We start from the raw sequence: 12908 nt of genomic DNA, 5'->3' as shown, positions 1-12908 counted from the left end.
ATATACCAGTGCAATATAAATGTTATCGTATTGGCAAAGCTTGGAAACTGACACAGAACATTCGACTGTTGTGTCAGTAGGTGAATATTTATGTATACCCGTTTGGTCAAGAAGATGTTGCTCTTAGATCAGATAATATGGCGTCACCCAAGGCATTACTGAGCGTAAAGTTTCCTCTATTCAAATCGAATGTTCGACCCTGAGTAACAACAAATAGTGCAGCTCAGACACCCAGTCGCATTGGCCGATTGAATGGCATCAGAATTAACACTAGTCCAGTGCGGTAGTCGGGGTTTCTAGAAACTTATTGCGTGTCTGAGAAATTCTTCGCTTTATCGAACTTTAATAATCAAATAAGCGACTAAATCACGATATTGTTGTGAAAGACACGGACAGTAGTACATCGTGCATATACCGGTGCGTATTGCGTCAATCTTTTAATTATTTTTTATTACAGCCATAGGCTACTATCTTCCTAGTATTCACTAGGATAGATAAAGGGTCATAGTAGATCACGAATAGCGAGTCGGGCATAAGAGGTAACGGGTGATTCAGCGATATACAACAAACGTTGACTTTTTTCGGAGACTCGTTTTTCATTGAACTCAGAAAACATACCAATGGTGTGCTTTAACGGTGAGTATGTACAGTGGTTCTCGTTTGGTGACGTCGGTGTTGCTAGTAAATTTCATATACCCTATTGTGCTGACTGTGGAAAGTATAGAATTGCATTATAGAAGAGTCGGAAACTTGAATTATACACACAGAAGGTAGCAAGGGATGAGCAAGCAATGCTTACCTTGACATTTAACTGTAGCTGCCTATTTTTATTTGTATTTATCATAAGCGTTCTGTCCATGCTGCCGGGCTAGACGCATGATAGATCTGTCCGGTACAGTCAAACTCGTCCGAAATTCGGAAGACTGTTAATTCCTCATCAATAGACCTTTCCTATAAGCAGCTGATGTAATCTGGTTATACGATGGCTGGTAGCTGGAAACACCTCAACAGTATAGTATATTATGAAATCTACATCGGTTTATACATTTGTGTACGTTGCAGCTACACTTACTGACCACGGTTCTTCAAGCTGCTGATAGCAGTATTTTGTTGGGACCTAATTTGATGAATCTCAACTACATAGTAACCTAGGCGTACTAAGGCACGCCTTCACTTTCGGTTCTTAGTTCAATATTGTCAACAGTGAAATAAGCCAACGCAATTGGCGCGACCTAATCGGATTTACTACATTAGTTTTTATTGGTTTTAGCTGATATCTTGAAAGCTGAGGGACACCGTTTTGCCATGCAATTGCGAACCAGATGTGCCTTGCCTCGAGAGCAGGTCATATGTGTTAAGGATCTCTACCCTGACACCGATGTCAAGTATTATCCCGCTTGTACGCTTTTACACAGGTGAGGCAAGAACTTCCTAAAAGCCTACCACATTGCTCCCAAATAAAACGGCACGCAGAAAACTATGTCAATCCATGACTCCTTGAAGGTAGCTTGTCTATTAAAAAGAGAGTGTGACATATTCGAGACTGATTGCATGGTTTTGTCTTAGATAAGGTTCGTACGCCACTGTGAGAAACATTAGTTGATTACCAATCGGCTCACGCAGTTGCCGATAACTGGCAATTCACTATAATCTTAGATTTGGCAAACGTTCCTCGGAATTATTTCAGATGTGACGCCTCAACTGGTTGCTGCGAAGACCCAACAGAAAGTTGTCAAACACACTTCAGTGAACAGATTGTCCTGTACTTCAGATCAAATATCGATTCTGAAGTGCTCAAACTCCCATTTACTAACCACACGTCTTGCAGGTGCAGTCAAAAACGCAGCCATTCATACGACGAGACGCCGAGTTCAATCACGAAAGCTGAAGACGAGGATGACTACAGCCCAGAGGAAGACGACGCCGAAGAGAACATTCTCGGGAATTGTCCGCGATGCCCGAAACCGTTCAACAAGCGGCTGGTTCGCGGAGTGTGTGATTGTGATTGCTTTGATAACGACGAGGTATGTCTGGCTATAAAACGGGGCAACGAGGCATTGACAAACGCGGAGCGGAGATGCATTTCCAGTCGAGTGTGCCAAAAGCCTCGCTGTGATAAAGGCACTCATTTTAATGTTGACCTCGGTGAGTGCCGGAAGTTCATCGAGGAAAACAATATCGACGATCATCTTTACGACAATGACGAATCTGATGCCAATGATGATGACGATGATTCAGAGGAGCAGAACCAGCAACAGCTTGACGAAGGTGACCCTCATCCCGGCAAAGCAAAGTGTGACCATCGAAAGGATAATTAGATTGGTTAGAACGTGATCCAGTGATAGCTCGGGGACTCAAGGCCGACGACCAATCGCAAACCTAATGAGTTGAAGCGCGTACACATCTCTAAAGGCGTCTTTTTTGAAAGCAACTTGCTGGATTGATACTTTCACAGGATATAGCAGATGACCGTAATCCTGGGATAGATAGAAATGAACAATTTGGGGTTCATATATATATATATGTACCTCTTATCGAGCTAAGCTTTATTTATATTTATGTCGAAAAAAATATGACGCGGTAATATTAGTGTAATGAGAATATCAAACGGTTTGAATGTTTTAATTTTAGTTTCACTTCGTGGTACGTATGGAGTTCATCGTAAATGAGGTCTTGCAATAAATGTTTTTATTTGGTAAACATTTCATGTAAATTAAGCCTTATTTCGCATCTTAACTGGCGTTAATTATTCATAAGGTAGGCGTATGAACTAGATTCAGAGACTACATCTATATTTACGTAGATTTTTGCATAAACTGCGCGTGCTTCGGCAGGCCTAAAAGACAGCATGTCAACTTACCAAGTAACGCTTTTCGATAAGAAGAAGTTGTATTCTCCAAATTGCTACTGACATGCGCTGTTTGCCCTCGTTGTTTTCATGATGACGACCACAGTTATTGGGGCGGGGGTGCGGTGGCACAAGGGATGCGTTAGCTTGGCAGCTTGGCAGTGAATACAGGCAGTTCCTTGTTCACGTTTGCGCTTGAGTATTGACGAACGAGTGTCTTATCGTAGAAGACGCCGAACAGCAACACACAAACAGACTTTGGCTACTTCCAAAAGTTTCTCAGCGGGACCTTCCTTTTGATTCTGCCTAATGGGATCAGCGATGGTCAATCGCTGCCATGACAACAATCATTTTTTCACTCATTATTTCGTTACTTAACACGTTTGCATAAAAGAGAGGGCAACAATATTAGCAAACTTTCGTGGTGTAGAATTAGCAGTTGACACTTCTCCGAATATAACAACTAGTTTACCTCAGTATCCCTTGCGAGCATCTATTAGCATCCTTAGCTTTTTTTTTGCTAACTAGAACTTATTGAGCAAAACATTCTTAACCGGCGTAAATTTTGATGGTAATAGCCATTGCTGTAATGTTACAGGGTAAATATTCGTACAACTGACCACCATTTACTTAAGTTTCCCAACTTTTTTTTTTTAGCGAGTTTAATAATTTTGGAGACTTAGCGTCGAATTTCTCTAGAGCGGCGTTCAATGCAGCCAAGTCTGCAGGTGTCGGCCTTCTGCCCGTCTAGATATCTGAATGACGCCAAGGGAACGGGTGCGAGTTATTTGATGTTAACATTTTTTTTTAATTATAAAGTCGTATTGATCTGCTTGCTTCATAGTAGCCATTAATGTTTATGCCGCTCTAGGGTTGCCGTTCTCTGCCGACGGTAAGGTTTTTGCTCTCTGCTTTGCCTTTCCCAGGACACAAACAATTATGTCCTCGTAGCAGGCAAAATGACACCGAAGAGACGTATATAGTAAAATGGTTATTACTAAAGCGGTTAATCTAGCATCTTTCCGAAACGAATTTGTTGCCTAAGGATGATTCATATTTTCTGAATACCGTTAAATTTGGAAAAGCAAGGTAAGACACAAGCTCAGCAAGAGGCGTATTTGTAATGGGGATCGAACTTTATGGAACGATCGATCTCTCAATTGTAAAAGCTATTGATAATGCAGTCTGTAAATATTAGTGTAAGCTCTAATTTGATTATTATTAAGCAACTAGGTATCAACAGTAATGATCACCATCCTTTAATTGTCGATAGACTCTGTGCGTCTTAGTTTAAGCTGTTTATCGCGTGTCAGTTCTATGTATATAATAGGACTCAATCAATATAAATATTTGTGTTGACCAAAACACCGCTTGAAAATAATGAGTAATAGAAAACATTAGCGATGCTAAGCCTAGTTAAGGCCATCACTGAAAATCAAACACCATAAAAGAGAAGTTTGATTTAATGGCCGTGAAGTTAAAAAGGGAATATTCGCTGATTCACGCCATAGCGGAGTGGCTAACGCGCCTATTAATTTAGAGATAGATACGTTGTATTCGAGTCAATGCCTAACAGTTTAAGGACCAGACGCAAAACATGAACAAATTTCAGGACGTTCAACGTGTAACGAATTTCTACCTGAAAATTTGTGCGTCGTTTTTCAAACGAAGATTAGCAGTTATCCGGTTCTCTCTAACTTGACAAAATCTCCTCGATATCAACCGTCCAAAATCGATGGTCCACACTGTTGGCAGTTTTGATGCGATTTCAGGAAAATCTAGGAACGATTTCCGTGAAACCGATCCGAGGATTCAAAGTGCGCGCTTAAAATTGAATCAAAAGGATCCAAGAACCTGTCTGAATACAGAACTGAGCGGCTGATTTGAAAAGAAAAATATGAATTCGTTCGTTCAGATAAACTGTGGCGATTAATTGTTTCGGAACTCTTTAAATGACAATCCAGGATACGCAGGAAACTTTGCAGGATTCTTTGTTTTTCTATAGGTACAATCTTACGAACGAATAGAGTATTACAAATCCGGATTTATACATATATATTGTCTTCAGATCGTTGCGGTGTCGGCCGATGCCGTTCGGATGGTGCATAGACATAAGTATTTCTACTTTTCGGATACGTTCTACTAAACCCTCTGCAAGAACAGTCTGAGCAGTGTAGGCATTCTGTGGGAATAAGGTTTGGAAATTTCAGGCACATCATAGTGAGTAAAACGAACTATATATGTAGTTGCAGAAACTCATCAAACTAACCTAATAAAATATAGCTGTTAACCACGGTGATAATTAGCACCAGATTATAGCGATCGATTGTATTTTTAGCTACTGCTTTAATGGATCTTTTGCGATGATTTCAATAATATGTATTGAATCTGCTGTAGCGTAACAACTCAGGTATGGTCCAAGTACAAAGCTTCACACGTCTCGTAGTTGTTCTTTGTCGTCTCAATGTTGCACCTATACCTAGATAGACAGATAGATCAACGCGTTCATGTTTTCGTCGATCACTTATAAAAATAGCGTCAAGTTCTTAGAGAAACGATAAAATTCACTATTTGGTTAAAATATAAACAATGTTTTCAACTTAATGCTATACGTATTGGTATTCCGTCGTTGAACCAGACCTGACAAGGTGCTAAGAGCAGCTTCGAACAAACGGGGCATCTATGTGCTACAGACGAATGAAATAAAAACATGATACTAGACCCCAACACAAGTGAGGTATGAATCACAAAGCAAAATATTTACGCTTCCTACGAAGTAACAGGTGTCAAGAGCGATTTAAGAGGCTTAATCTCATCTCAACCCGTATCTTAACCCCGTTTCAGGGTACGCTTTCAGTCGCCGAGACTGATCTGTTTACCCCTGTTGCTGATTTTACACAGACTGACCACTGAGAAAAAGCATCAATAAGGCAACTATGGAGAGACGAGAAAACAGATCAAACGACCAGCTGCATCTTCATCGTGTCTCGAATAAATTAATGCATACAGTCTTCAGAGTAGATAGTCGGAAGTGTTAATGGTTCGGAAGCGCGCAAAGCAAACGATGGCAACTGTGTGACAAGGAACCCTGCTAAACGCGCGGCGTGTTTAGGTCATAAAAAAATAGAGACTTATTGGTTAGGCACGCGTTTCTAATGGCTAGACCCAGAAAGACTGCTAGAAATAGATTTGGAAGGCTTAAATATTTCATTTTGCAAAACCAATCTCCAGACAATGCGTAGCTCAAGCCTGATAATCGCCTGAAATAGGACTGCCATTTATTGATAATTAAACCATTCAATACCTGCCGCGCCAGATACCGGAAAAGCTCTGCTTGTGCAGCCGTTAACCTGTCTAGTATGTTATGCTCTGAAGTTCTTTTCAATATATAATAGTGTTTACGTGAAGACGAACCTCTATTGTTTCACCTCACCGTGTCGATATGAATAATATCGACGTAATACTGATTAGATACTATTCAGTGTACTTATACAGCTCAAAGACAAATCAACGCGTGTTTATTAAAAACTACAAAAAAAAATTGTCTTCGCTCTTGTTTTAAGGACCAATAAGCGATATCGCCAACTTATGTTGTATATACATACATAAAGACGATGACGACGAAAAAATTCCATCGGTATACCTACTCTGTTATTGAAATCTATCACGGAAGCAAATGCCTTCTAGAGAAGCAATCAATATCGGAGCCTATTGCAACGATCTGTAATCGGCCCGAGCTAGAAAACAGTATTTTTGTCAACAATGACCATTTTTTGCTTTTGCGGAAATACGATTTATGAGCAGTCTACCTGAAGGAATTGTGTGCGACTCATATTATTGCAAGTCTGTGCAGGGTCCTGTCAGCAGTTGCATGAAAATTTCCACCAAATCAATTAATCAATGCGCTAAGCTTATGCATCCTCTACTTTTATTATTGATGTCATCGTAGTGGACTCAAAGGCTAGAGCCACAGCCGCTTTATCTCTAAGCCTCATTGGAAGGCCTGCTTAGTCAGTGTCCTAAGTAGTATTTCTTACAGATCGTACTGTAAGATACCACTACGGGCGTTTGTCTAGCACCTACGTAGCTTGCATTGATTAAAGCGATTATGCTGTGTAGAATATTACTGATGACCTCTTCATATCTGCGGAGAAAGCTACAGATGGCTTATACAACTTATGTCATTGTTCTGTTTTCAAAGAGTAAAATATCAAGAAAACAGAGTTTTATAGCTTGCTTGTTCATTTAAACAATTCAGAGCAACTTTACGAGCCAAGTGTAATGGGGTCATTTGCAGTTTCTGTCTGTTTCAACATGCAGGTAAACATGGCAATAGGAGCAGAAGTTTTGCGTATAAAGCTAGCTGGAATCAGCATCGTCGTTCGCTACATCGTTCTCACTGCCAAATGCTTACACTTTAGCAGGGCCGAAATGCGAAGAAGCTGTCACGTCAATTACCATCAGATTATTTTAAATTTGACCGTACAACTTAGAACGTATTCTATACTGTATATGTTTTTTTGACAAATTTAATTGTTGCCGTGAAATAAGTAATTAAAGCATAGTATGTGTCTTACGCCGAGCCCCTGAATTAAAGAGAAATTCAAAGGAAACCAGCTTCTTACCAAAGATGAAAAGACCAGGGCAAGACCCACCTAACTTTTGTGTCGCACATATTTTTGCTAAGACAAACACAACTGGAGTAGCCACACCATCCTAGTCACTCGTGTGCATATGCTACTGTATTTTTTCTAGGGCAGTATCGCTCTCAGTGAGCCCGGTATCGGCTGAAGCTGAACAGTGGAATCTAAATTGTCTCTCTACTACAGATATTTAAATGTGTACTTTACACATAATGACCCCTTCGAGTTGCTCTAGTGCTGTGTATCTGGGTTATCAAAATTTGACAAATGTATAAATCACATTACTTTATTCTAGAAAGCTCGATCTTCTTCCAAATATTGATCGTTGTGGTACGTGTTTCTGTAGCAGAAGAACACCATGTACTTTTTTATATTCCTGAGCGACTTCGGATTAATTTATTAGTCTCGTTATTATGCGAGCGTTAGCGGCCCCCGGCGAAGATCAATTTATGCGTCGGAAAGAGCCTGAGTAGTCGTGGCAAAACCTCATAGAGCAAACATGTCTAAAATGTCTTTCCTTAACTGTTTAATGGTAAGATTTGAATAACCGACCTCAGTATTTCAGCCAGAAACTTCGACGTCTATTATCCTATTCTTTCAAAATCGCCCGCCATATCTTTGACATGGTATTACAAGGGAAAGAGCTTGACGACACGAAGTATCATGTTCGTTTAAATAAACACTTTACTTTAAATAAATACTTTTGAGAAATCATCGGTGCAAATAAACATCCAGCGCTAAACGCGTTTTTTGCTGATCACTCTTAGAGCTGAGCAAAAAAAAGATGTTATTCTCACTGAGTTTGTTTAATAACAGTTATTAAGAACTTCTGCATGATCATCGTATTTCGCTTTTTTGTTACAACATGCACAAAACGTCACAATAAACGACGTTTTATTAAAAGAATATATAAAAATATTGTACCTACCCGTAACATTACTTTATTTAGATTGTGACCTGTCTTTCCCGTTTTAGTTTTTATTTATTTGTTCATAGTCTTTATTCCCATCGGTCGGATCTATGATATTCTCTACTATTGAAGGATCTGATTTTTTAAAAATTCAATTGAGTAACTACCATTAACCATCGCGCCCAAAGACGATAATAACTAGCAGCTGATATATCTAGCATAAATCACTGTGACGTATAGTATTAGATTTATTGTTTTTTCCCTGCCTGGGAACATCGAGCAACTCTACGGCGGCCGATATAACTGTAGACAGAGCGCTTGATGTTTTTTCATTAGCAAATACAGCAAAATGAGGAGGTAAGTTTCGCTGTACGAGTCAACATCATGGACTAATAACAAACCATTGGCGTCACAAAGCCAGCATACTCTCTCTCATAAGTTGGATGTACGATTCCTCTTGGTAAATTTGCTGAACAACCAATCACTGAATTGAATTTCATTATCTAATGAATCAAAGTCAAATAGCAGAGCAGGTATCGTTAAGCAATCTTCTAAAATTAGAATTACTATCAAGGAACAATTTGATTTGGTTCGTGAACAAGATGCCGCATCCGATTGGCGGTGCGTTCGCTACGACTAGACACTACAATTGTAGCCTAGGCATTGATTATTTTGATTCTTTTAACGTTATCCTGGGTCTATTTTCGTGAAGCATTTGAAGTGACATTGTACGGTCCGTTGGATGGCGCTTTTAACGCAATCATTCAAGGGTTACAGGGAGACTGGCAACCTGCATGGCTATACGTATTTTGATAATTGCTTGTTTTTTCATGCTTATGTACATTATTTGCTTCCTTAATATAAGAGCCTGTTTTAGATTTATGGAACCCGAAACGTTTATAAGCGTAGGCAATTCAATCACAACGGATTTTCGACAAAATAGCAACAAAGACTCATCTTCAACCAGAGAATGGCGTAGCAGGTTAATACTTACTTCAATCGAATAATACACACACAGGCAGCGCTACTCTTTCGAAAACATATGGCCTTTATTACTTCAGTATCCAACAGGAAGCACACTACGGGTCCAAATAGTTTCCCAGCACAAAACTAATCTCTTTAACGGGTTTGTTTTCATTATTAGTGTTTGCGATGTCAAGACCAGGACGTGCTCTAGTGAAATTGCAGTAAAGATGGACGCAGCAAAACGACGTTCACAGCAAGTTAACAGGAACCGTTAGTTCTGAAATAAACTCATGTATTATCGAGCATCCATTCACGTTTCACGTAATACGCACCTTACCCAATCCATTGGCTTTTCATTCAAATTTGGTACGGGAGAAAAAGGTGGACGTATGCGTGCATATCGCTACAAACAAACCACTTCATAAAAATCTTTCCTAATGTTTCAACAGAGACAGTTCTGTTATCAATAGAGAGTAAAGCAGCCATTACATGTTCAGATATTTTCAAAGTTTAGATACATTTTTTGGCTAACGCCTATCGTGACGCGGAGTGGAAAAGAAGTAAGCATTTTAAGTTAATAAAGAGTTACTATAACTTCTACTGTAATTGGCCATTGCTAAATTACTGCAAATAAAAGCGCTACTTCAAATATCCGTATTGCTATTAAGCATTAGTTCAGCTATGCCATGCTGGCTCCTAGCACAAAGGTGAGTGCGTCGGTGGCCGATTTCAAAACTTTTCTATAATGTATCCCTAAATGTAACAGGTAAACATGTTGCCCACGGCACCACATGACAATGGCAAATGCAAGCAAGTTCGGAATATCTCTCTACACTATATATTAACGAAGTGTACTACAATGTTTGATTTGATGCGCCAGCTGCTTCCTGTAGGCAGCTTATACACAACAAGCTCAGATAAGTCATATATCTGTCATCTTATTTAATCTTTAGTGGACAAACAGCGTGTCACAATGAGACGCTACGTGTAATTCAGTTGAAGAACTCGAATCAGGCGGCACGGACGATAGGCCGGCCATATGAATTGTCATAAATATGAAACCATTTATCTCTTTATTCAGTTGGCCGCGATTCACCGGAGCCGGCTCAGCGGGGGTCGCTTAATTCGTGATAGCCGGCCATTCTTTCGACCCCAGGACAAAAGTAGCCACTTTAACCGAAATAATTCCGCTGACACTGAAATGTTCGCACACTGGCGTGAGATTAGAGATGTAAACGAAGGCAAATAGCCTCTGAAAGTAAATCGTTCTTTTTTAGCTGACGTCTCAAATGATTTGAAACGCATTTGGGCTCCGTTTGGTACAAGACCGTGTCACTGTGTCGTAATGACATCGTATCCCGTGTTCCTCTCGTCGTTACGTGCGTCGATCTTAGGCAGAATGTTAGCCATGACATAATTGACGACCGACCCAAACGTTTTCTCGGGCTGTGCGCGATTTTGTCGAATGGCTTATATGTCCAGATGGTCATCTGTCGAAAAGATTTACGCTGATTTCATTCATGTTTAGCTAGCAGTGGCTTGATCGCAACACGTAAGTGCAAAACAAACAAAGCTTGGCCTATTATTAGTATCGATTTGTATCGTATAGACGGGTCTCTATGCTCGCGTGCGCGGGCGGCTTCTATATCCACGCGCCAAGGCGTAAATCAAGGCCGTTGTTATTCCTTGGGCTAATTCGACGCCGGCATCACTAGTGTATATAGTTTACTGCACGATACTCCAATAAGTTTAAGTTAATTAGCCGTGAAGCTAAAGTAAACGTGATAAGAAGAATGCCTTGTTAAATCTCCTCAGCAATTACAAAACAATACAATGTAGTTCTTGCGGTATCTAATATACTCGAACAACTTAATTATTTACTAAAGAATAAACGCCATATTTCCCGTATACGTAACTCGAACTCTAAGGAGAGGATCGAGGTGTGAAGTTTACGGAGCTGAAGTAGATAGCCGCCTCACCAATTCAAATTCCACCCGCTCTTCTCGGAGCGAAAGGGAACTGCTTGAGAGCGGCAGCTGCGCTGCCGGTAATATTGCTCAATAACAAGCGTCAAAAAAAAACACTAAGGAATTGATCGAGACGAAAGCTCAGTGTACTAAAAAATGGATTACCTTATAGACGCGTCAGTGGATCGTTTTTTTGAACAGAGCAACTAAACAAGATGGCGGCCTATTTATGCCGTTCAGTGAGCTTCGTACTAAAATGCTTTTATCTGATTACAAGTAGGTCTAGGGAAGAACAACGATATACAATCTAGAATTCGTTCTCGAGACGGCTGTGTTAGCAAATATGACTGATTTCAATTATTTAACGATAGTTATTAGCGGGGTCGTGAGAGACGACGAAATGTTGACAATAATAAGTTGGCGAATGTCTATGGGTCAGGCAATGGATTTATGCTGTCAAACGGAGTAAACATAGTTGTTTCAACATAGAATCTCTGCTTCATTTGCTCTAATTCCATTCGAATGGGGTACGCTTCAGATACATGTTACGCGTGAGACCGGCCCACATTTCGAGACATTTATGTATGATATTACACGTAAACGTATTTGAGAGTGCCCAGATTTGTTTTTCTCTGCCTTTAAGAATGGAGAGCGGTCGATTACTACTGTATAGCGGGTAAAGGCACGACACACGGAATTTCGATAAAAACAGAGAGTACGAATCTACCCGGATACCGATTGCGCCCAGATTCATTTATTCGATTATTTTTTTTAACTACCCTATTTGCTTTACCAGCGTTGATGAGAAAAACTCGCTCGTGCTTTTGGCTCATTTTTACCGCGCATTCATTATTCAGTAACGCTATTTTGTGCGCTTGATATACTCCTGATTCGTTCCTGATCAGCGTTACGGACCCGAAAGTGCATTTAGGCCACTTACAATGATTTATGATGCTTCGACTGCCTGTTTACATGGATGATTCATGTGGCATATCGAGGAAAACGAAGGAGTTCAACGGAGCGCGTGGCTAAGAGCTGGAAACAGATTTTTTAGTATCTACTTATCAGAAACATAATTTACGCGGGTATCTGCGACGTGTCTTGCGAGCGCCTATGATGTGCTAACGCCAAAATGTCTCAAGGGAATCTGTTCTATTTTTTAAAAACGAAGGCGCGCGAATGAGCAGCGAGTAAAAAAGCCACGGCTGAATGCAACGCCATCTAATACTGTGGTTCACTGCATTATGCAGTTTAATTACTGTTCCCTTAACTGTTGTCTTCTAGATTGAGCAAGTAACTAGTTCTGGTAGGAACGCCATTGTTTCTTCTGGCGTGGTAGAGAAGACGCTGTGACCACAAGAACTGCACCTGCCCTGTATGAGCTCACTTGGCGTCGATGCTGTAATCATATGGGCGCAAGCGATGGAGGTTATTGATTTGCCTATTTTCGGTGGTCCGACGCATATCTGATATAAGATTTGTGCAAAATATACGATTGCTGTTTTAGCTCAACGATTCGTTTACGATCTTGTAGAGATAACAAACAGACAACAACCTTCTAAAAAGCTTGACGG

The 12908-nt window shown here is 40.2% G+C and overlaps 2 protein-coding genes across 5 annotated transcripts in view; one reads left to right on the top strand and one right to left on the bottom strand.

The window, feature by feature from the left end:
- LOC111249269 (uncharacterized) overlaps nucleotides 1-2707 on the top strand; it is an 8353-nt gene extending 5646 nt beyond the window's left edge. The window contains exons 2-3 of one of the 3 annotated variants that reach the window (XM_086987481.1): nucleotides 1255-1415; nucleotides 1688-2707. In XM_086987481.1, the coding sequence (XP_086843607.1) occupies nucleotides 1255-1415; nucleotides 1688-2318 (792 nt within the window). In that variant the 3' untranslated portion in view covers nucleotides 2319-2707. The remainder of the gene's footprint in view (nucleotides 1-1254; nucleotides 1416-1687) is intronic. The other 2 variants (XM_086987480.1, XM_022802898.2) reach the window with 2 other exon arrangements.
- The window catches only part of Zwilch (zwilch kinetochore protein), a 35930-nt gene extending 26260 nt beyond the window's left edge, over nucleotides 1-9670 (bottom strand). Inside the window, exons 1-2 of one of the 2 annotated variants that reach the window (XM_086987467.1) lie at nucleotides 9396-9670; nucleotides 2861-3180 (exon numbers count right to left, since the gene is read on the bottom strand). In XM_086987467.1, the coding sequence (XP_086843593.1) occupies nucleotides 2861-2914 (54 nt within the window). In that variant the 5' untranslated portion in view covers nucleotides 2915-3180; nucleotides 9396-9670. The remainder of the gene's footprint in view (nucleotides 1-2860; nucleotides 3181-9395) is intronic. The other variant, XM_086987468.1, reaches the window with a different exon arrangement.
- Nucleotides 9671-12908: the final 3238 nt, after the last annotated feature.

The sequence above is a fragment of the Varroa destructor genome, unplaced genomic scaffold (assembly GCF_002443255.2).
Source record: "Varroa destructor unplaced genomic scaffold, Vdes_3.0 BEIS01000004.1, whole genome shotgun sequence".
Taxonomy (NCBI): domain Eukaryota; kingdom Metazoa; phylum Arthropoda; class Arachnida; order Mesostigmata; family Varroidae; genus Varroa; species Varroa destructor.
This window is presented reverse-complemented; position numbering and strand designations above follow the sequence as displayed.